The sequence below is a fragment of the Macrobrachium nipponense genome, chromosome 36 (assembly GCF_015104395.2).
Source record: "Macrobrachium nipponense isolate FS-2020 chromosome 36, ASM1510439v2, whole genome shotgun sequence".
Lineage (NCBI taxonomy): Eukaryota > Metazoa > Arthropoda > Malacostraca > Decapoda > Palaemonidae > Macrobrachium > Macrobrachium nipponense.
Window position 1 is genome coordinate 51,776,956 of NC_087220.1, and position 25,795 is coordinate 51,802,750.

Below are 25,795 nucleotides of genomic sequence, written 5' to 3' on the forward strand. Positions count from 1 at the left end.
TGCTTTTGTTTGCGTAAGAAAGTAAGTTAGAGGGCTCATTAAAAGTAAACATTACCGTAGAGGAAACACCTCTCCCGACTTAGGAAAAATTCGAGGTAAAAACTTAATCTTTTTTTTTCTCTGTAAGTATGCATTAGCGACAATAATGTATTGAGAAGAAGTGTTTTGTTATCACGTGCTTTACTCGGGAAAAATATCAATATAATAGATTTCCCATAATGGTTGAAACTAAAATATTACCGAGAAATGAATTTCTATCACCAGAGACATATTCCTCTGATTTCGCGTTGGCAGAGCGGGGAATCGAACTCGGACCCTGAGATCGGTAGCCGAGCACGTAACCGACTCGTCCAACGAGGAACTTGAGATAAACAGGTATTATACGAACGAAAATGGAAGGATCTTCAGTAGACTTAAAAAAAATGCATTACGCCGCTAAGTAGCCATGTCCGCTAAATACACAACGTCCGACGAGAGAATTAACACCTAACCGTTACTACCAGGGCAATACCTCGGAATAATTAGCGCCATCACTATCAGTAACGTCTAACTGACTAATGTCCTCATTTACTCGACACTCCTCAATTAGCTGAGTGACGTCGGCCCTCAACAACGCTCTGTGGGATGTCTTTCTGTCACTTCCACGCCCTGAAACATGTAGGACTTTCTAAAAGCAAGGCACTGAACGCCGTCGTCAACGGTTTCAACTAGGTGGTCTGTGATTATAATTGTCACTGGGCCTTTCTTTCGAGCGGCGATAATACTACACTCGATTTCCGAAGGGCTGCTTGATACGGAAAATCTAAAGGAATAATAATGAGTTTGAATATAGAAATGAATGAATAAAGATGGTTTTTAATTATAACTGTCATGGATCTGTCCTTCGAGCGGCGAAGATACAACATTCGATTTCTGAAGGGCCGTTTGATACGGAAAGTCCCTGGGAACGATTATGAGTTTTAATATAGAGGTGAATGAATAAAAATCATATTTAACAAGCTTTCATTTAGATAGAGATTAAAGCAGACGATAGTTAGTGGACCAAAGTATTTGGAAATATTATCAAAATCAGCTTCTAACGATAAAGTTACGAGATAAGCTGAAGAATATTTTCATTGAAAAATATTAATATGAAGAGCATACATAAAAGTATTTTACAGAAACCTTTAACTGGAATATATAGGGAATAATATCTTCCGAACACTCTACGAATACTCTAAATACATTTAGAGTAATTATATCCAGAAAATATTTATGACTTGGGTAATTATATCTTTAAAATACTTTATAACTCGGGTAATTATATCTAAAAAATACTTTATTTTTAACTGGAATAACTAAATCTAAAAAAATACTTTATTTTTAACTGGAATAACTAAATCTAAAAAAATTACTTTATTTATAACTCGGGTAATTAGATCTAAAATGTACTCTGTTTATAACTCATAACTTCTCAGCAACAGCCTTTCAACTCGGTACAATTTCCTTCATAAAACAAAAACAAGAAGTGCCTACAACTTACAACACCTTCCCTTAAAAAAAAAAACGAAAAAAAAAAAATACTCGGCAAGTTGCCCTTAACTTTTCTAATATATATAATTTCCCCCTTCCCCCCACTGCCCGCTCCAAGTGCTTACAACCCGACCGCCGATTATTGATTTTAAAGAGATATTTATTATCGGGACACTTAAATCCAATCAATATATCACTATCCATCCTTATACTCTCTCTCTCTCTCTCTCTCTTAGTTCTCTCTCTCTCGGGAGGAAGGGGGTTGCTGGAAACAAACAATTCAATTTATAATGTTGAGTCCGTCCAAATATATATATATATATATATATTCATATATATATATATATATATAGATATATATATATATATATATATATATATATATATTATATATATATATTATTGCGTATTTCAAAATTAGGTGTGCGGTTAATTTAATACGGTATAAATGATTCTCTCTCTCTCTCTCTCTCTCTCTCTCTCTCTCTCTCTCTCTCTCTCTCTCTCTCTCTCAGCGTATAGAAGCGCACTCGTTTAAATGCAAAACACACTCGGGGAAATCCTTCTGAGGCGAAACAGACCCTAAGCGAACGTCCTTGAAGATGGCTCCGGAATGCCTTAATAAATCCCCAGCCACTGGCTCCTTAACGGGGGTACGAAGTACCCGCCGAAGGGCCGAGTAAATACCCCACACATCAGCGTGAAGAGGCCTTTCGAGCGGTGCGAAATACCGCAAAACTATCGAATGCAACGACCGAGCGAGGGCGTCCTTCAAACTCTCGATGATATCACCGATGGATTCCCGAGGAATCGCTAAGAATCCGCCGATGGGGCGATTCCGATCCAATCGGCACCGATGTAATCCTACGGATTACGAAGACGGGATTTACAGAGCGCGACAGATATTCGAGTACTTTCGTCGTGGGCAAATCATTCGTTGTTCTTGTCATTTTAATGGTTTTTAAACAGCGATACGGGATTCGTTCAGCCACTGAAAGATGTTTTATTTTTTTTATTTTTTTAAATTCCAGCTATCTTCGAGATCATTCTACATAAAAAAAAACACGAGATATATTTTGTGCTCTCTCTCTTTCTATATATATACATATTCAAATGTATACATATGTATATTATACATAATACATATATATATTATTCAGATAAGTACACCCATCGTCACTGACAAAAATAACCATTAAATATACGACCAAGTTACCGTTACATAAACCTCACTAAACCACTCGGCCGTAAAACACGGGAGAAAATAATAATAATAATAATAAAATAATAAAATAATAATAATAATAATAATAATAATAATAATCATAATCAAAATAATAATAATAAAATTAGAAAAGAAAGAAGATGTTAAGAAGGAAATGGTAAATGAGAGAGAGAGAGAGAGAGAGAGAGAGAGAGAGAGAGAGAGAGGAAAACTAAAACATCTAAATTATGGTCCGCTGCATAGCAGCCCTAAATCTTTCATTAAAAGAAGGTTAAGCCTTGCATGTCCAGGAATTAAGTCGACCGTGGCTCAAATCACGCTACTTGGAACACTTTCTCTCTCTCTCTCTCTCTCTCTCTCTCTCTCTCTCTCTCTCTCTCTCTCTCTCTCTCGTCTCTCTCTCTCGGCTCTCTCTATTTCATAAAAGGTTATCATGTGACTTCCAATTAATTCCCTTCTCTCTTCACTATCCATTCGGTATTTATCAATTAGTTATCAAGTACCTATATCTCCAATTCTTATCTTTTTTTCAATTACGTAATTACTGTCATCTATTCATCCTAACAGCGAGCGGAAGTATATACTGAATTGCTTGGGGGATTTAATAATGAATAAAAAAAACGCACGGCTCTACATAACAGGACTAACGCAATAAATGTAATTATATTCTCTCTTATTCTCCAGAATTACATTCTCTTCGTATTCATGCTTCTTACGAAGACGTGTCTCTCCTCGACAGGCAAAACAGATTGAAAATATAATTCATCTTCTTACTGCCACCGTTACGATAATTACATTTACAATACCACGCTTTGCTCAATCTTTTGTTACGCAAGCTAATGTATTTAGAGGTGATTAATAATTACATTTCTGAAGACCTTTTGTTTTAATGCAAATATTAGTGCTATTTAAAGTCTTATTGATAGTAATTCCTTTTAAAATAGAAAACAAATGATTTAATTTCGGGCACGAACTGATGACGAGAAATGACTTACAAGTGTCTGACAGGGTATGGGTAACAATGATGCCCGAAATGCACCAACCTAGGGTTTAATTACAGCAATACGAGTGGACCAATACCGTGAAAAATAGCGGTAATGTAAGAGAGAGTCGACACGGCCAGCCCCATTTTTTACACATCAATAAAAGTTTTAGTATATAATATTCATATTTCATAATTAAAAATCAAGGTAAATAAACGCCGCTTCTTGTGTTTTTCAAATAACCAACGGGAATTATCTACTGAGTCATTAACGAACTACTTAAATGTTAAATTAATATCCATAAGCTTGCGTCATAACAATTATTAACCGACAAATAAACGGGGGAAAGAATATATATATATATAATCCTAATAAAATCTCGACAGCCGACATCGCGTGACGTCTGGGCCCTCCTGCGTGATTGGTGACTGATGTGCCTTGGCCGCTTGCGTCAGCTACCCTGATTGGTTAATTACCTAACACTCATGTACGAAGTACTAAGAATGGCCCGGAAGGGGGGAGGGGAGGGGAGGGGGGATGGGGGGGCCTCAAATTTAATCCTGTTTAAAGCTAATACTCCCGGTTATCAGTTTAGCTTCCACTATTTTCTCCGAAGGAGAGATTAATGGCCAGGTACTTTCGGTGACCTTATTTTTAATATTAATTTTTTTTAATTTGCGTTTTTTTATATAAAAATCAAAGTAAGTAATGACAGAGATTAGGTTTTTAACCTGTTTTCACTTCAGGGGTTTTATATCGTTATTTATAACGACTTCTACTTCGAGTTTATAGCTTAAGTTTCGTAAAGGGTTTACGGTTTAAAATTGGTTTATTTTGTTTTATTATGCCAAGTGGTTTTAAATTCCTTTCTCTTTAGTGTTTTACCTTTGGTTTCTAAATGATTTTAATCTTAATACACTTCAGCGCAAAGTGAATATCCATTCTTATCTAATATATATTCTCATTTCATCGACAACGAATATCTATATTACAAAATATACTTACAATCATAAAGATTTCAAACTTCGCAAAAAATATAACCTGAACAATTACAAATAAGCAAACAAAAGAAACACCTCAGGATATACATACACCGCCTTATTACACCTTTCACCGCCAGCCACGTGAACATACACTCAATAATACGACCCAAACATTTTCCAACATCTAAAACATTTCCAAAGGAAAAGGACGAATAATTCAGCCCAAGATACAAGACTCATAAAATTGAAATGACCAAACTTCTTTGAGGAAAGTCACAAGAAAGGAATAAGAAACTGTGTTTATACATATATATAAATCTTATCATTTTCCAAAATTTTAAGCATTTCAAAAGAACGGCAAAATGACCCAAAGAGAATAAGTTTCTGAAACCGAAATAACCACAAGAAATTAATAAGAAACTGTTTATATATATATATATAATATATATATATATATATATATATATATATATATATATTAAAAAACAACATTTTCCAAAATCTAAAGCATTTCCAAAGTAAGGCAAAATGACCCCAGGAAAATAAATCTCTGAAACTTGAATAACCAAACTTCCTTGAGATAAATCACAAGTAATGAATAAGAGATTTAGCGACCAAATAATATATACCATATAACAAGTACGAACCCCATTACGTCATGTGCTCAAGACGTACTGCTGCGTTATAAGGTTTTAATTCGTATCATTAGGATCGCGTGTTCGACCGTAACCGGCGCTTATACACTCCGTGGCTTTGGAAGAAGTCAGGTCACTCGTCACTTCCGTAGAAGAAGAAGAAGAAGAGGAGGAGGAGGAGGAGATTTTTAGGGTCACAAACGATAGAATGGAATAATACCAGAAGCTACAGAACCGACTTGGAAAGGTCGTAGAGTAGAAGAATAGGAGGAGGAGAGGAGGAGGAGGAGGAGGAGGTAGGAGGAGGAGGAGCGAGGAGGAGGAGGAGGAGGAGGAGGAGGAGGAGGGGAGGAGGAAAATTTAAATGGTCACAAGCGATAAAACGGAATAATAACCAGAAGCTACATGAACAACTTTAGAAGGGTTGTATTAGAAACACTGTGTGTTATATTTTGTTAAGCGCTAAACAGACAATAAATTCTACTGATTATTATGAAGTGTATTAGTTAACTGATACATATCATAGATACTTTGTTATTGAGCTATGTCTTTCAGACATAACTAGAGGTATATGCGAAAGCCATACGGCAAAAAGTAAACAATTTATCATAGAAATCTGTGAAAGATCTAGCAGTCCCTAACTTCACTTTCGTCGTGGGCATCTGATCTATCATTACAAGGCAATTACCAACAACAAACTCGTACCTGTAACGACCATAACTACTCTTCTTCAATTCTCCCTCTCCTTCTTTCTCTCCACATCTTCCTTTCGCCTGTTTTTCTCTGCCTCAATTGTCTTGCGAGAGGATAAAGGGTTATTTTGAGGACAGCGTGATAGGCAAAGTGTAAGACAGTGATGCAGCTGCATAAGCCCAGGTTAATTAACTTGGCACTCTTCCGGTTGAGAGAGAGAGAGAGAGAGAGAGAGAGAGAGAGAGAGAGAGAGAGAGAGAGAGAGAATAAAAAAATAAAATATTGATTTAACGAACATAATACTTGCAGGGAATGCGAGTGATAAAGATAGGCATTTGGCGATTTTGGAGAGAGAGAGAGAGAGAGAGAGAGAGAGAGAGAGAGAGAGAGAGAGAGAGAGAGAGAGAGAGAGAGAGAGAGTGAGAAGAGAATGAAGAGGGAGAGAGAGAGAGAGAGAGAGAGAGAATGTTTGATTTAACGAACATAAAACTTGTTGAAGGAAATGCTAGTGATAAAGATATGCATTTGGCGATTTTTGAGAGAGAGAGAGAGAGAGAGAGAGAGAGAGAGAGAGAGAGAGAGAGAGAGAGAGAGAGAGAGAAATAAAACTTTGGTTTAATGTTTTAGATATGCATCTAGAAATTTCTTATGACTGTTCGTTGAAATTTAACAAAATACAATTTCCAAAGGTATTTTATAATATTTCTCCACCTGTATATTCTCGAGAATATTATGTATTTTTAAAACACCTGTTTACCAAAAAATCTGAAAAATACAACCTATAAAATGAAATACAGGATTATGGCTGCTTCTTGGATTTCCCAATAATAATAAATATCCGCATTTAAATTATAGATATAAATATGTATACACATACATGTATTTTAACGATATATCCATGGATACACATAGAATTACGTAATACAAAATACATTTCGCCCCAAAATACCCTTCCTACATCTTTCTCACACGAATATAAAATACCACGTAGGTGCATTCAACACCAAAGACTAAAATACCCTTAGATGTCGCTAAAATATCCCTAAAATACCCCTTAAATAGGGAGAAAACACAAAATCTCTCCCTAGAGGGCCGTGCCAAGCGCGCGCCATTTTGTTCTGGCTGATTCTTCCGCGGCGGAGTGGGTGGGTGAAGAAAGGAGGGGGAGGGGGAGGGGGAGGAGGGGGTGGAGGAGATGGAGAGGAGGTGGTGGAGGAGGATGTTGGTGGCGGTGGTAGGAGGAAGTGCAGGAGAAGGGGGGCGGGGGGAAGGAGGAGGTGGGTAGGAGGCGGAGATGAAGGCAGACCGGCTGAAAGATGAGGAAGGAGAGAGAGAGAGAGAGAGAGAGAGAGAGAGAGAGAGAGAAGAGGAATGGCAGGCAGTAGGTGATGCTGAGGAAGACCTGATAAATCAGGGAGAGCGAGAATAAGGAATGATAAAGACGGAACGAGGAGATGGGTAAGAATATGGACAGATGGCGAAAAATGGATGATTACAAATGGCGACGCAGAGAGAGAGAGAGCGGAAGATGTAAACGAGGAATATCAGATAAAAGATGGGAGAAGAGGAAGATGCTGAAGAAAAGACGAATATAGACGAATAAAAGGATGAAGAAGAGAGGGCGTGAAGAAGAGAGCGAGAGACGAGGATAGAAGAGGGAAAAAAGAAGGGTAAGATTTGTCCGATTGACTGTGAGGGCAAGAGAGAGACGCATAGGGAGGGGTTGATAAAGGAGAATAACAATAGAGAACAGAAAAATCTTGACGAGGAAGATCGTGTGGGAGAGAGAGAGAGAGAGAGAGAGAGAGAGAGAGAGTCTTGCAATACATTCAATAATAAGCGATATAAGGCCAAGATTCGGATATTAGGAAGCTAACTGGACAAAATGCATAAAAGCAGCAATATTACTGTAGTTAACCGAAACTAATTTGATCTAGACAATATCGCGAGATTAGGCCATTTGCGTCAAAAATAACTTACTTGGCGATGAGACAGTTTGAAATAAATATCAACAGTAGAAACATTTTCAAAACTGTTATTCATTCGAACGCAAAGTTGCGCAATTCTTAAATAACATACTGTAGTTATTAATTCCACCCTGTAGCTTATTACAGAAATCCCACCCTGTAGCTTATTACAGAAAGGCACTTACAGACCTAGAAGGCAGACTTTCTATATATTCAAGAAATCAATATTCTGAAATCGTCTAGACCCTGTCAGTCATTTTACTAGACAGAAATAGTGTTAGAAAATCCCATCGCTTGCTGCCTTAAGTTTCAAATTTCTTTCGAGAGTCTTAGCCAGATACGACAACGAATCCTGTACGGGAATGAAACACGTATCCTTTGCGTTACCAACAATGAAAATTTTGAATAATTCATAAGAAATATGAAGTTCTTAAGAGGTTTGGCATACTTTTAACTTGGCATTTTCTTCTAACTTCACTTCCGCTACGACGGGTAGAGCAGTCACTCACCTCTAGATATTATACGCGTTATGCTTATAAATATATCGACACTAAATTCACCGGGAAAAAGAAGCTTAACATCTGATCTGATTTAATCCCCTAAAACTGAGACTGTGAAAAATTAAACAGGAAGAATCTATTGCGCTTCTCTCTAGATAGGCAGACGACGAACAAATTGGAATGCATATATGTAGATTTCTGAATAGTTCACGGTAAACATTAGCTTACATTTCCTCATTACTGAAAATCTGCATTAAATATGAATATTTGAATCTTCATACATTCCAAGACTTTTGGAGATAACAAGCCCGCATATGTGTATATATATATATATATATATATATATATATATATATATATATATATATATATATATATATATATAGTGCTCATCACAATTACGTACGTACCTGGTAAAAAGCGATCAGTAGATCCTACATACACCCAATAGTTAGTTTTCTTAATCCTAACCAAATGTGAAAATTAATCAAGAGCCATCCCCACACCCCTCCCCTCCCTCCCCTTTCCCCACCCCACCCAATCCAATCGCCCCCTAAATCAATCATTGGGAGGAATGCATACTACGTACAATCTCGGAATGCATAGTATAGCGCTACTACGCGCCGATCCTACCCCAAGTTACACTTGTAGTAATTTGCTTGGGATTTGCAGATTGAAGGCTTGGAATACGCCCCCCCCCACCCCTTAGGGTTCAAGCTAAGCCTATGCATCAATCACACGTCACCTGTAATTAATTATGACAGCGTCCCGAAAGCTTATTAATTGTATGAGCGCCTGCCGGGCGCATTCCGCCTGTCACCCGTGATGATTGGCTTAGCCTGCCAGCGACCCTATCGGCGACTTCGCTCCCGAGAACCCAGCGAATTACGTGTCAATGATCCTGACGTGAGGAGGAGACTTCGCCGACTGCGCCGACTTGCCGCTAGAGGTCCCCCTTTGTCATTTTGCTCGTCGTAAGTCGCTTTTTTTTTCATTCTTTCTTTTTTCTTTATAGCATTTCGTCTCTGAACTTAATGACAGCTTCTTGGGAAGCTCTCTGGTCTGGGGAATTTTACGTTCGAAAAAATAAATAAATAAATAAATAATAATGTAAGTCTGCTTAAGCATAGGTTGACAGATCCTCGTAATTCTTTATGGAAATAATTCTGCCTCTGAGATAATCACGTAATGCAGAATTAAGCTGAATTTAGCTCTACTGAAGTATACTACGGGTTGCCCTAAATTCCCGTAGAAAAAAAAAAAAAAAAAAAAAAAAAAAAAAAAAAAAAAAATATATATATATATATATATATATATATATATATATATATATATATATATATATATATATATATATATATATATATATATATATATATATATATTTGGCTATGGCCACCCCCCACCGTCCACTTTCAGGTGATGCAATCATGATTGTATATATATATCGTATTTATATTATAGGGGTGGCCATAGCCAAAAATAGGGAGCGGTCTGCAGTGGTCTGCACATAACATAACTCAAGGAATAAGACAAAGAGGAAATCAGTATAACGCTTAGACCACAATAAAAAAAAATTGCCGCTTTTACATTAAATATAAAAAAAAAATTTCTGAAAGCACTTATCTGATCTTCGCACTAACTCGGTAAAAGTGTGTGGTGGGAGACACTAAACATAAAGCACACTGTAAGGACCATAAATCTCTCCGCTTGAGAGCTTCCTCGTACGTCGTACAAATCCCACCTTTGTTTCAAAAGCCTTCAAAAACGCCCGCAATGCTTAACAAAAAGAAGCGAAGTCCTCCATTCCGATATATATATATGTCTTATCCATATGAAGAGGGACATTTTTTGTTCGCGCTCAAAAAATAACCGCCATAAAAATGTCCATTAAAAGGCCGAGGTTAAAATAGAAGGGACATTAGAAGATCTTCAATGTCTGGTCGCGCCGAGGAGCGGTGTCATTTCCACCAGGCAATAAAGGTCGAAGACACTCACGTATCGGGTGATGTAAAAAGCAGTGTAATGAATTACTAAGTGCGTCGTGTACTTAAGAGACGCCCAGGTAAAATCAAGAAACAAAAAATGTAATCCAGATGATAAATTGTGACCATCTGAGGCAGCCAGAACCCATCGTAAGAGAGAAATTCCTGTAAAAAAATCGACCATTTGAGGCCGCAAGCGACCATCGAAACCGACCATCATTGCCCACTTCTAGAGAAATTCCTCAAAAACATCGTTCATTTGAGGAGGCCAGCGACCAGATGACGACCAGTTAGCGATCATCATCGCTCCCTTAGAAGAGAAACTCCTAAAAAGACACAGCAAGACAGAAAACGTCCGGCAGGACTCGGAAAATCCTACACACCTCCAATTCCAACCACCAAAGATTTAAACAACGAAACCCCACAAGGACAAAACGCAAATCCTGAATCACCGCGAGTGTGTGGTGTATCCCGGTGAATGTGTCCTGGTGTCCTTCACTCTTCTGGGGCTGGGACACGGGTCTATCGGACACCACGGGGTCTTGTCAGGCCTCCTTTTCGAGTGGATTTATTTGTGGGCCACAACGAGAAGCAAGACGTATCCTACGGAGATGGCAACTGGCAGATTTATATCGGTGTCAGGGTCTGTGGCACAGGTGTACGACTGACAAGTGAGTAGAGAGAGAGAGAGAGAGAGAGAGAGAGAGAGGGGTCACTCACACGCCAGAAGGACCTGCTCTATATATATACACGCCTCCTCCATCTCCATCCACCTTTCTCTGATGGGGGAATTGAAGGCAAATGGGGGGAAGGGGAAGGGGTGGGGGGGGGCAGGGGAGGGAGGGGGGGATCAGGGAATAGTGGGGGGATCGTGGGGGAGGGGGAGGGGGGCAGGCAGAGAGTGTGTGACGAGAATTCTCGACCAGTGAAATTATACGACACGTCTGGGACAGGTTGTCTTGAAAACGTCCGACCTCCTGGAAGCAGCCAAAACCGAAAACTATGACTCTCTCTCTCTCTCTCTCTCTCTCTCTCTCTCTCTCTCTCTCTCTCTCTCTCTCTCTCTCTCTCTCTCTCTCTCTCTCTCTCTCTCTCTGTGATCCATCTACGAGTCTGATTCAGTCGTAATAAAGTTTAACCTGCGGCAGAAAGAGCGTATCGGAAAATGAAGGTGAGAGAGAGACAAGAGAAGAGGAGAGTGTTCAAGACGAGAAGGGTATATGTATATACTATGACCTCATATACTACAAAAGCACAGAGAGAAAATACTCCCAGTACCTGCTGGAGGAGGAGGAGGAGGAGGAGGAGGAGGAGGGAGGAGAAGTCTCGAATTCTGAAACCTCCACTGGATCTAAATGACGCAATAGTTATTAGTCTCCCAGACTATAATGATGGTAGCCCCTAAGACCATCAAAATAGTCATTAAACTGGAGACAATTCATTTACGACAAAGAACACCAAACTACTGAAATGAAAACTTACTCATATTTTGATTTCTTTTTTTTGGCTGCAAAACAATTCCTTCAAGGAAGTGATACCTCACACATATTCAACATGTACATGTAATTACACAGACATTTACGAAAACGACAAACATACTAAAAAGTGAATATGTATATGTATAGGTATATATGCATGGGTACAAATACATCAATGCATACCCTTAAGTGATGCGTATATGCATAGGCATTTATGCATGGGAACAAATACATCAATGCAATCATTATACCAGTTTCCTTTTCCACAAGCGTAACAAAACATCAATATTCAGAGAGAGAGAGAGAGAGAGAGAGAGAGAGAGAGAGAGAGAGAGAGCAAAACATGACACCCAACATTTAGCTGATGTACCAAAACATTTGCCAAAAAATGCGTAGGGTAAAAATGTATATATATATACATATGTATATATATATGTGTTATATAATAAAATATTATATATATATATATATATCTATATATATCTATATATATATATATGTAAATTTACACAGAGCTAAGAAAAAAAACTTGTATGATATGTCTAGTCATTATACAACGATCAACGCGCCGTGAATGTTAAACACCAAAAAACCTAAATACACGTAAAACCAAACTGATCTCATAAATTTCACTGTCATTTAAAGATATATATATATATAAGAATGCTACATCCAAAAAATCAAAACAAGAAGAGAATAAAACGTACAACCACTATTCCATGTAAATGACGATCAAAGCGGATGCAGAGGGGAAAAAATGGACACGTTACCCGTCTCAATGAAGAAAACGGAGTCCGTAGAAAACGGAGCCTCGGTCTCTCTCACAAAATATAAACATTGCATGGAAACACTTGAATACTTAACTCTTAAGTTGCTTGTCACTGCGTCTTACGGGGCCGACTGGCTGGTGGAAAGCCTTTCTCCAACATATTTCATTTTCTAAATTACCTGATTCGTTGGCGCTTTCAGGATGAATTTCAGAGTGGCGGGTTTCCCAAAGTTCTTGGTTGCATTACTGGTGCATTTGTTCAGTCTCTTGACTTTATTACAGAGTTGATACTTATATATTTCTTAAGGAGAATTTTTCCTAAGTGTAAACGTTATTCATGACCTGTCTCCTTGAATTCAGATACTACAGCTCATCATAATTATGTTTTGACATAAATAACAAACGTAAATGTAACCGATTAAAACTATTCTAAATCTTACCACTTTTAATTGAATCATTTATCTATAAATGAGGCAGCTTTTGAGAGGGTGAGGCAGAAATATACTTTACTATTATATTCATTCTAGGTCAAAATGTCAGAACAATTCTGAAAAATAATTCTTAATAATTACTTAAATGATTCGCATCAATAAGGAGAAGACTGTGGATAGGACTCTTCTATGGCTGACTATTTGATAATATATTTACAAGGACACGTTCATGAAATAATATTATTATTATGTAATGATTTGCAAAATTTGATTTCAACACAGTCGAGACATCTCCAAAGTTACTACGTTAAAAAGAGAACATTTTACATATTTTGACGAAGAAATTAACACTTAATGGAAGGCAACGCATTTAAACATTTCTGACGTAGAACCTGAATGAAACAAGAGCCAGACGCACCAGGAACTGCAACCGTATAAAACCATCTGCAACTCTTAATTACCTTAAAGAGCGCAGATATCACTACAATAAATTATGAATAGAGGCATAAGCCACGAAGGAAAGTGAAACCCTGGAGTAGCTGCAAGATCTTTCGACTCACGTCTCCTAAGTAAAGGACGTGAATCAAAAGATCTTGCAGCTACTCCAGTGTTTCACTTTCCTTCGTGGCTTGTACCCTTATTTATGCATTTATCACGTTCCAAACTTTCGTGATTCCGTTATAAATACATTATGAATGGACTCACATTATAGACATAATCAAAATGACCATATTTCTGGACGTATCTGACATAAGACACTACTCTAATGGTTCCGTAATGCACACAATTCTAGTAACTCCGTAGCCGCTCTGAAATTCATCCCCAAAATCAGCCTAGAAATTTAATGTTTAATTGAATCTTTAAAAAAAATAGGAAAATAAACAACGTCTTGTCTAAAATTGAGAACCGAGTTGAATCAAGTTTCAGATCGAAAGAGGAGGAGTTGCATCCCGATGTATAATGCATAATATTGAATAAAATAAAGATGAACCTACCATTCTTCATTATACACGATCCACTTATTCATTTATGAGTGGCGACAGAAAGAACTCCGTGATGTAGTAAATGAGAAGTGTGCGGTTTGTTGAATATTTAAAAAATAACATTAGACAGAAACATTCGTAGCGAAAAAATACTTTTAAAAATAAGGTATATATATTTTCTCTTCAAATATAGCAATAATCGAAAAAATTGGAGGTATGGGGAGATCCAAGCATGACATAATTATTTTGATAAATTAAATGTGACTTTGAATAAAATTTGTTTTATAAAATTTCGTTTTAAATAACTGATCAGCTCCTAGCAAGCAAACACGTGTGGTTCTCAATTTTTCATAGGCGCCTACAGTTCGATTTTTAAAATAATTTTTAAAGTCAACTGCCTATTGTATTAAAATTCCTAATGAGTAAACTTGGCTCGTATTCATCAGATCAAGGCGAGACGCAAGATCTTTGTGAAAATACTTACTTGTGACTAAAGGTAATTTTATGGATTAAATTTTGAAACTGGGAATGTCCATTTTCACCTGATTTTTTCACGTCGAATATAATCATAATTGTACAGTCCTCGTTTTTAGCTAATCCAGATTCTATTCAAGTACTTTAAGCTATTTAGAAAGTAATGGTTCAAGTCCATGAATTTACGTGTAAATGATTTTAGGTATCATGGAAAAAAAGACATTTTATTTTTTTTAATAAAAAGAGGATTATCATCTTACGTTACATCAGCTTGTCATTCAATTGAAACTTACCAAAGTCCATAATAAGACACAACTGATTTGAAAAACTAATCTAACTCAACGCAAAAGCAATCATTTACAATAAGACGAGCAGGAATGACATCCAGACTGAAATTTTTGCAAAATAAAAATTCAACAATGCGCATGTGTGGAAAGTTTGCAAAATTCTATGTTTGTAAGATTAATCAAAGCTCATATACTTCGGTAAAAAGACAAGTCATTTATTTATTTAAAACGACTCAAATCTATAGAAAAAAAGACACTAAAATCTGAATATTTTCTTGACAGAATATAATGAATGAAAACAACAAATGAATAATTCAAGTTTTCTTTATACGCGTTACGCGACTCCATGACATGACCAGCATGTAGAAACAAATACTTAGGCATTTCGTTGAATTTTAAATCTGGCTATGAAATTCCACAAATATTCGAAACTTAATTTACTTATAAATATTGTACAGCCTTTGATTTTAGCTTATTCAGATTCTATTGAAGTAAGTTATGCTATTTAGAAATTAATAATTCAAGCCTATGAATTTACGTGTTAATTATTTTATGCAACAAGGCTTTTTTTTTAAAATATAAAAAGCCTTCCAAAAAACCAGGTGAAAAGGATTCCCAAATTATAAAAAGAAAATTCTCAAATAACTAACCATATATTTACAATTGATTTCTATTGAAAATATCATATATTTTAAACTTAACTTTTTGTCTGTCCATCCGTCAATTGTTTCAACGAATATCAAATTAAGCTAAGGAATTTAATATTTCATATTTTATATCACATTCACACTCCACTCAAACAAAAAATTATATATATATAAATAAAATGTAAAAAGAATAAGGCCTAAATACTTAAATAAGTACTCCACATTTTCATAAAGTATCATAATACCATTGCTAAAAATAAATTATGAAAGTGATGATGATGATGATAGTGATAGCTGACTGACTGGAGAAACTGACAGTTAAAAGTAGTAAATAATAATAATAATAATAATAATAATAATAATAATAATAATAATAATAATGATTTTGCACCTCTAGACCTGGAGCCAAGCGCAAAAGCTACGAAGCGAACGGCACCGTCTTGACAACTTTCTATTCTCTAACTATTATACACGTCACAGCGAACGAGTCCCACAAACAAAGGTAAAAGCTACCAGCCGTCTACGCTCTCAACCTGACGTTCTCATAATCCAGCGGCCACTTAGTCGTAAATCCCCAAATGATTTAACCTTTTGAATTTAAACATTAATGCCGAGAAGGTCCCTTAAAATAGTAGTCTTCTATTTCACCGTCCTTCTAGAAATAAGCGTGAATAAAACAAACGAAAGTGAACCTTCGATATCGATGGGCGTCTCAACCTATAATTTTCCTACAAGGAATCGTCGCTTGAAATGACACTTCCAGGTGATGTCTGGTGTTCTACATTAAATGAAAATGATTAAAAACTTATTATTAACGAGCATCGATCGTTGAAAGGGTTCGTGGCAACGCAACGGCTGCAATTATGCCTCCGTAACTAATGTAAATAAAGAGTTATCGTGTAGGAACCGTAGCAAGCTTTGGTTAAGATTTCTGCAATGAATGTCTCAATGTTTGGCATTAAAATGAACCAATACATATTTTATTACGTAGCACAATTGCCTTGAAATACAACGAGACATAATGAATGAAAAATCCAGGAATAGCCCACTATATCATCTTATTCAGAATATACACATTAACAGCGTGGTAAGAAATACTCGCATTAACCACTGGTAATAATAAAAAATAAATATTCACCTTTTGAGTCATGAACTGAAGCTACAAGAATTGGTTTGCTGGAATTCGTAATCGACATTTTACAATGATACGAATCCACTGAATAATTATGCATCTTATTAAACGCGTCTAGAGGTGCTGGAATACTCAGAGAGAGAGAGAGAGAGAGAGAGAGAGAGAGAGAGAGAGAGAGAGAGAGAGAGAGAGAGAGAGAGAGAGAGAGAGAGAGAGGAACAGCCGCGACTCTAAAAGAAGAACAGACAAACTTGAAAAATAAATGCCAAATGCGATCTTAGCATATTAATGTGAATGATTAAAAAAAAATACATTGATATATTAACTAGATTTTCAACGACTATTTAATGAAATGATCAAGCAGGGCTCAGGCACATAATATAATGATATAATGCCAGGAAATAATGCTATTTAACGTAACGAGATCCTCGGAAGTGACAGAAAGGAATCAAGAATATAATGAGATTAAGGATGATGATGATGATAATGACGGTGGAATAAAAATAATATCAATGATAATACTAATTCTACCTTAACTCTTAACTGGTAATGACGAAAATAAAACACAATCCCCACTCACTCATTAATGCTTGAAGCTTATCATCGAGTATTTATTCCTATGTACGGTTACGTATGGTAATAACGAATTCATAATTTTTACTTTTGAAGATAATTCTCTTTGCCTTCAGTTTCCTATTCTCTCTGAAAATTAGTTTTATATAACGTTTTTATTTTTTTAAATTTTTTTTAACAAGTAGAATATTAATTTTTCGTATGGCGTATATCCGTGCTGTTTTATAATGAAATATTATGTCAATATTAGCAATGCGGTATTCCAGTTCATTATTATATATATACTATTTTCTATTACTACGGATAAGTCAACTAAAGAAGCAATTAAGGGAAACGTTCACACCAGGTAAAAACGTCTGGGTTTTTATTTCTATAAGAAAGAAACATACATTACAAACCATAAATAAAGTCGACGTAAAATAACACAAATTTCTTAGTAATTTCTACCTTCTTTCAGCATTCAGTGTCGTTTTTCTTACTCTCACTATTCCTGTTTTCTGAGACAACAAAATGTTATTCCCGTTTTCTGAGACAAAAAGATTTTATTCCCGTTTTCTCAGACAACAAAATGTTAATCAGGTTTTCTCAGACAACAAAAAATGTTATTCCCGTTTTCTGTGACAACAAAAACTGTTCAGGATAACTAAAGACGACACATATAAGGAGCTAAACTAAGTGGTGGAGTACTCTCAGACAAACGAACTAGCGAACACGGATATCTAATTCTGTTTTTTCTCTATTAAAAAGAAGTGTTATTGGAGAACTGATGGGGTGGGGGAAGGGGGCGCCTTCGCTTTTTAAAATGTTAACAAGAATAATCACGAAATGATTTAAAGTGTCCTTTCCAATTACGTCTTTGTTTATTCAGGAAACGCATTCGTTATTTACAAAGTGCTACCTTGTTCATTGTGAACAAGGTAAATTCTTATCATTTTAATGTTAAGTAATAATAGCTTAAACATTACCATCTGATACCAAAGGCCTCTCAAAAATAATATTCAGAAATTATATAAACATTATCAAGACGACTTGATGTTTTTGTAGTAAATAAAAATCCAGCTACAAAGAGGATTATGATGACTTCCATCGGTGCATTGTAAGTGTAATGAATTTTTAACGCATGCTCATATATGAAGCTTTTTTTTGCATTAAGTTCAAAATGTAAATATCTTATCTGGCTTCTACGTAAAAAGGCTATGACCATAAATATACCCCAATCTCCATATTTAGTGAAACATCAGCTACAATTCTCCAATAACCTTTCCTTTCCCCATTTAGCTCACGATCTGTGCAACACCCAGAGAAAAAAAAAAAAAAGAAAAAACTTTAAGAATGGATTATCTTCAACATGTCTACCTGAGGACTTCCTGCGATGATTAGGGGAAGTGTATCTAAACATTTCTATCTGGCGGGGTGACTAATAATAATAATAATAATAAAATAATAATAATAATAATAATAATAATAATAATAATAATAATAATAATAATAATAAATAACTAGTGGGTGTCTTTGACATCTTGCGACCGTCTAGAGCTAATTCTAAGGATCTCAAACCACGACTGCATCTGAAGGCAGTCAGGCGACCGAGCTGTTTTTTTTAAACGGTCATGGGTGAGACAAACAAACAAACAAACAAGACGGATTGAATGAACAAACGATAAGACTGAGAAAACGAAACAAACAACGGAAATTGAAAGCAAGGCGATGACGGTCACAAACGAACGAACAAAAAACGTAAAAGGGTTTGTCTTTTTTTTTTTTTTTAAGGTACAAACACGCACACAGACACGCACGCACACTTTGATTAAGAGGGGTATGCTAATTAAATGGATTATTTACAAGTCACTAATTGGCCAAAAAACAAAAACAAAAAAATATGAACGAAACCTAACAAAAAAATATATATAAAAAACCTTCTGTGTAATCTAAGGCATCAAAAAGTGCTATTGATAACTTTTTATTTTTATTTTCTCTTCTGTAAGAATCTTTACTTTCTCTAAAATACTTCTTTCAAATTCAAGATTTTTTTTGTTCCTTTCCTCACTGACTTACAATTAAAATGAAATAATCTACAAGACACATGACAAATCTCTCCTTCAATGCAGTTCAAACTCTAATTCAAAATCTAAAGTCCTTACGATGCATTTCATCACCACTGGAAAAACTCACTTGATAAAATTGAGGAAAACTTAAAAATGTGAATTTTTAGTTCTGTTTTACTCGACAGTGATGAACTTCTCTAATTCTTTGACTTCTCAAGAACTGATTTTTTTATTTTTGGAAACTCTAAATTTTGGAAATTCTAAAATCTGGTTCAAAAAACGAAAAAAATAACTTTATTATTACCTTGATAATATGCTGGATCTCCCCCTGCAGCTGCTCGCTGGCCTTCTCCACCAAAGCCGTACCCACCTGCGGAAGATGGGAGAAAACTGTTAGCATGGCCTTTGGCATTTACAAAAGAACACACAAAACAAACACACTACACACATACACAGCCATATTTATATATTTAATCACATATGTATATATATGACTGGTAAAAATGTTCTGTTACAACAGAATTCCATCTAAGAAAAGGAGCCCATACAAACGCCAAACTATAGAGAGAAAACAGTATATTTCAGAGACTTCTGTCTATCCAGCAGTCTCTGAAATATAGTACTTACTTTCTATATTTTGGCGTTTTTATGGACTCCTTTTATTAGATGTATATATACATGTGTGTATATATATGTATATAAACAGACACGAGTGTGTATGTGTAGTAAGAATTTGGTATAAATATATACTTACGCATCACTGATGAGAGAACAGTGTTTCAGTGATATACACCATATACACATATGATGTAATGTTAACACACATAAGCAAATATGTATGTATATATGTATGAGCATATATATATATATATATATATATATATATATATATATATATATATATATATTTTGAATTGAGCAAAAAATATGCATAAGAATCAGTGACTATGTTAAAAATGTTAAATCTTAATGTCTACATATAACTTAAACTAGAATGAATAAAGATATGTTATTCAAAATAGTGTATACAGATGACTAACGATTTACAAAAATGATTCAGCAAGGCTTTGATAAGCATGGAAACAAAATTTAAGCAGCCATTTTTTAAAGTATATTATTTGACCATTTAAATCAAAATGTCATAATATTAAAACTTGACTGTCAAAATACCATGTTAGTTCTTTAATAGAATGTTAATTATTGAAAGATGTTATAATATTTCAATCAAAATATGTCATTATACTGAAGCTATACTGTCACAGTAATGTAGTTGAACTAAAATAGGAAACTATAGTTGTTTGTTAAAATACTAATATTGAAATTTGAAACATAACAGAAAAATATAATTCTTTAATAGCATATTAATATTGAATTATGTGACAGTTCTTAAATCCAAATATGCTACAACACCCAAACTGGAACATGTCTGAATTCCAACACTGAATTATCTTAGAATGCTAACTTCAAATTTATTTTATCATCACTAAACTTAGAATACAAACGTCAAAATACAAATGTTAGCATATTGATATTTAAATGTTAGAATAATGAAATTCCAGTGTTACAGAATACTGAACTAAGACTACAACAGTTAACAGATATCACTATACTAAGACTGACAAACTACTTATCAAGAGCTACTGAATACCTTCTAAGTGATCAAATCATGATAAAATGATGAGAGAGGTTTAATGGTGAAATGTTTCTTAAGTGCTATTAATTAGTATAAGTGAAATGTGTTAAATGTTTGTTTAGCTTTGATACATAAACATTACGAACGAATAAATTAGTCTAATGATAATAATAAAGAAAATAAGATTTAAACCGATAACATATAAATAAAAACTCGATAAAAAAAACATATAATAAAAATTGATAAGAAAAATTCAAACAAACATAAAAGATATCAATAATGAAATAAAAAAAATATTAGCAATATTATCATAATTAAAATAAAATAAAAAAATATTTTAGCAATATTACCATACACGGAAAAAAAAGAGATTAATATGGCCATAAATGAAATAGAAAAAACATAGCAATATTGACCCGAATATTAGCAATACTGACAAAAATTAAATAACACAATATTAGTGATTAAAAAAAACTTCTCAATATTGACATATATATTAGCAATGCTGAGAAAAATGATAACAATTTTTTTTTAGTAATACTACTAACAAAACTGAGTGAATAAACCTGGTCTTTTAAAGCATAAGGAAATTGAATTACAACGCTGAGAACAAACTCCATAGGCGAAGTCATTTACCACGAAACCTGACGCCAAGAGCCTCTATGAATAAAAAAAATAATAATGAAAAAATAAAAAAAAGAGAAAGGAGAGGAGGGGAGGGAGAAATATTAAGTCGCAAGTCGCCAATTAGTACTGTGGTTAGCTAAACGGGGGGGAATGAACACGCCGTAGCTGCCTCCTGCATTGAGAGAGAGAGAGAGAGAGAGAGAGAGAGAGTATACACATGCACAGCTGTACACACAAATGTACCTGTGTGTGGAGTATGTATATATATATATATATATATATATATATATATATATATATATCTATATATATATATATATATATATATATATATATATATATATATATATATATATATATATATATGAGAAAGAAATTAAAAATCTAAAGAATATGACTTACAAATCAAGACGAGTATTTTAAGAATAACTGAAATATATATATATATATATATATATAAATATATATATATAGATACGTAATATATATATATAATATTATATCATAATATATATATATATATATATATATATATAAAATATATATAACCAAATATAAAAGCAAAAAAAAAAAAAAATAAAAAAAAATAAATAAAAAGTAGTCAAAAGCTAAAGAAAATTACTGTAAAGTCAAGACAAGAAATAAAAAAAAATAAAAATAAAAAAATAAGAAAAAGGACTTATTCGAACTCCAATTTTGCTTCGACCGCAGCTACCTACAGTAACAGAACAACGACTCCCGACGATTCCGGTCTTAAATACGCTCGGGAAAAGGAGGAGGGGGAGGAGGTCGTCCTCTCTACGACAAAAAAAAAAAAAAAAAAAACACGAAATATATGTAGAGAGAGGAGGGAGAAATGACACGGCCGATACCTGGCGATATTCGCCATCATTTGGCGAAAATTCGCCATCATTACGCCAAATACGGCTATTATTCGCCGGGTGAAATTTCACGTTCCGATTATCCGGGCAATTGCTCGCTATCTCTCACTCATTGTCAGACACCTCGGTAATTCCTTTCCCTTCTCTCATTCTTTTTTTTTTCTTATCTCATTTCTATTTCTTTCTCGTCTTCAATATTTCTCCGACCATTTTCTTGGGTAGGGGAGGGAGGTGGGGACCCTTTTCGAAATTCTCGCGTCTTTTCGGTCTTATGTTTTTTTTTTCCGTCTCGCGATTTTATGGAATTCCTGCAGGATTCTGAAGGCATATTGTCAACACCTACATAGAAATGACTTTTTCAAAGTTACCTCATATCATTCATACGCAATTTCACGTCTCTATTCCTCAATCTTCTTCTGTTATCAAATATTCTCATCCATTCCTCTGTTATTTTTCTCTTCATATTCTAAGTGAGTACTAAACCAAATACAAGAATATTTCGCTTATATGTGATTCCCATTTCTAAATATGACGAAAAACACAACACTCATTACGAATAACTGATGAATAATTAGTAGTCTAAATATGTATATACATATACAGCCATTATCTGTGGGCATATATGCCCATACATACCCATACGTACGTCTACATGCATACACACAATTCACTGACAAATGTGTGCATATATGTCTGAAAATAAATGTACTTGTGGGAGTAAGTATACCAAATCACGTATACACCTAAACATTATTATATATTTTTTTATATATAAAAATACACTTGATCATACAAATTCATCTACATACATTTTCCTCATCACGTATGCATTCACGCAAATCGTATCTGGACTATGTATGCATATTCATATACATATCTCCGACCTTACATATTTTTTTTTTTACATACATACAACCTTTTCATTATACATACCTCCTAATACAGGTCTTCCTAATAATTCACATCTCCTCAGACACGCAAATTTCATCATATTTCTTCACGATCATACATATGTATCTATCACTCATTATACATACCAAGGTCTAGAGAGTATATTCTCTAGTATCTCCTTAGACACGCATATTTCATCATATTTCTTCGCGATCATACATACGTGTCTATCACCTGATTATACATACCTCCTAACACAGGTCTTCCTAATAATTCACATCTCCTCACAGCCATATTTCATCATATTTCTTCACGATCATACATATGTGTATGATCACCTCGGTAATTCCTGATTATACATACCTCCTAGTACAGGTCTTCCTAATAATTCATATCTCCTCAGACATCCATATTTCATCATATTTCTTCACGATCATACATATGTATGATCACCTCGGTAATTCCTGATTATACATACCTCCTAGTACAGGTCTTGCTAATAATTCATATCTCCTCAGACATCCATATTTCATCATTTTTCTTCGCGATCATACTTACGTATATCTATTCAATCCAGACGGCGGCGGCAGAGGAGCGTGTCCGCGCTCACTTCGTACAGGGGGCCGAGTACGCAAGACAATTACCGGCAGACTTATTGCGAATATTCGGGTGCATTATTAAAAACGTAACCGACAGCAAAAATGCATTAGTTCCGCGGCGGAAACTTACGGCGGCCGCGCATAATATTGGCCCAAGGTACAGAACCTGGCATCTGCTTACTGCTACGAGGCACGCAGAGGGTGTTAGAGGGGTAGGGGGGTTGGGAGGGGGGGGGGTTTGAGGACAAGGGGGTGCGGAGTGGAGGGAAGGGGGGCAGGGAATGGAAGGAGAGAGAGAGAGAGCGAAAAGACAAAAGTTTAGAAGGAGGAAGTACTTCGGGATAAAAAGGGTTGTGAGAAGGAAGCAGCCGTTCTATGTGATAGCTATCCAGTTTGCAATATCCTCCCAAACAAGTGACTTCTGATTCCGTGGCCATATCTGGTCATTCGCGCAACATCTGTCTATCTGTATACAAACACACATACTATATGTAAAGGGAAAGAGTTTTCTTGCTTAAACTAGACTCTGGTTTCCTCTATTTCCCAAGAGGGGAGAATCTGATTTGATGTCGCTAAAAAGCAAAATCAATTCCGCCACTCTCTATAAACACTTGCTTCGTTCGGCTGGTCCTCCTCAGTCACAATTCCGAGCAAAGGCATTTGCCCCGTCAATGACTAAAGTAATCAAGATTTCCCTAATCCCCCACGGCCACTTGAACGCTAAAAACCCGCTCCATACCCTCTCTTCTTCATCAATTAATTAACCTACAGAAGACGATCACAGCCAGCTGGAAAATAATAATAATAAAAAGATAAAAATCCTTACAGTATTCAATTCTAGAACACCCAAGGGCCTGTCGAACAGAGAGAGGAGGTTTACGCTTCCAGAGAGAGAGAGAGAGAGAGAGAGAGAGAGAGAGAGAGAGAGGGGCGGCGCTGCTCAGGGAGGGCTTCTCCTAGCTAGGCAAGCCCCTCCCCCGAAACCCCCACCCCCCCAGGACAAGAAGGCGGGCCCTCACTTATGGGTTTCCGATATGCGGTGCAGTTACCCTCGTCTTTATTAACCGCATTTTTGAGATGCAGAGAACAATTAGATGGGTTCCAAACTGCCTAATTGCTGTATGATAATTGTAATCAGATAGCGTCGTTTGGGCATTAAGGCCGAAAAAGCCAGTTAGTTGGTTTAAGAGCGAAAGGAAAGACGCCAGAGGAGAAATCTCTCTCTCTCTCTCTCTCTCTCTCTCTCTCTCTCTCTCTCTCTCTCTCTCTCTCTCTCTCCGTGTGTGGCTACAGGCTCATGTTACATGATTTCAGCTCTGGGGAGAGAAATGAGGAAGGCTGATGGAGTGGAGGAGGAGGAGGAGGAGGAGGAGGAGGAGGAGGAAGAAGTCATCTAGGCAGAGGCTGAGGCAAAAAGGAGTTAGTAGACAGGAGGTAAAAGTAGCTGAGGTAAAAAAGGAGTTAAGAGAGAAGACGAAACAGTAGAGGCTGAGGTATAAAGGAGTTAGTAGAGAGGAGAAAAAACAGAGTAAACGCTGAGGTAAAATGGAATCCGGAGAGGAGGATGAAGAACTCGGTGTGGAGGTTATAGAACAAGAGAAAGGACAATAAAAGAGGGAAAAAACACATTACTTTTATATGACATATGTAAGATATGTGTTTGGCCTTGAAAATATATTTACGTCTGAAGCAGATGATGCTACATCGATCCTATCTCCGAGTGGAGACCTGTGTTTGCAGAATCCCTGGACAGAGATTTAGTGAAATGACGGCACGGCGTCAATTATGAGGGATAGTGCTGAAACCTAATTAACTGACAGTACTCCTTAAACGATGTGCATTTCAAATTAGATGTGACAGTC

General features: G+C 35.7%; 1 protein-coding gene across 2 annotated transcripts in view; it reads right to left on the reverse strand.

Annotated features, from left to right (window-relative positions):
• LOC135203654 (kinesin-like protein KIF27) overlaps positions 1 to 25,795 on the reverse strand; it is a 647,339-nt gene that overhangs the window by 158,218 nt on the left and 463,326 nt on the right. For both annotated transcript variants that reach the window (XM_064233508.1, XM_064233507.1), the window contains one exon: positions 19,607 to 19,672. In XM_064233508.1, coding sequence (XP_064089578.1) covers positions 19,607 to 19,672 — 66 coding nt within the window. The remainder of the gene's footprint in view (positions 1 to 19,606; positions 19,673 to 25,795) is intronic.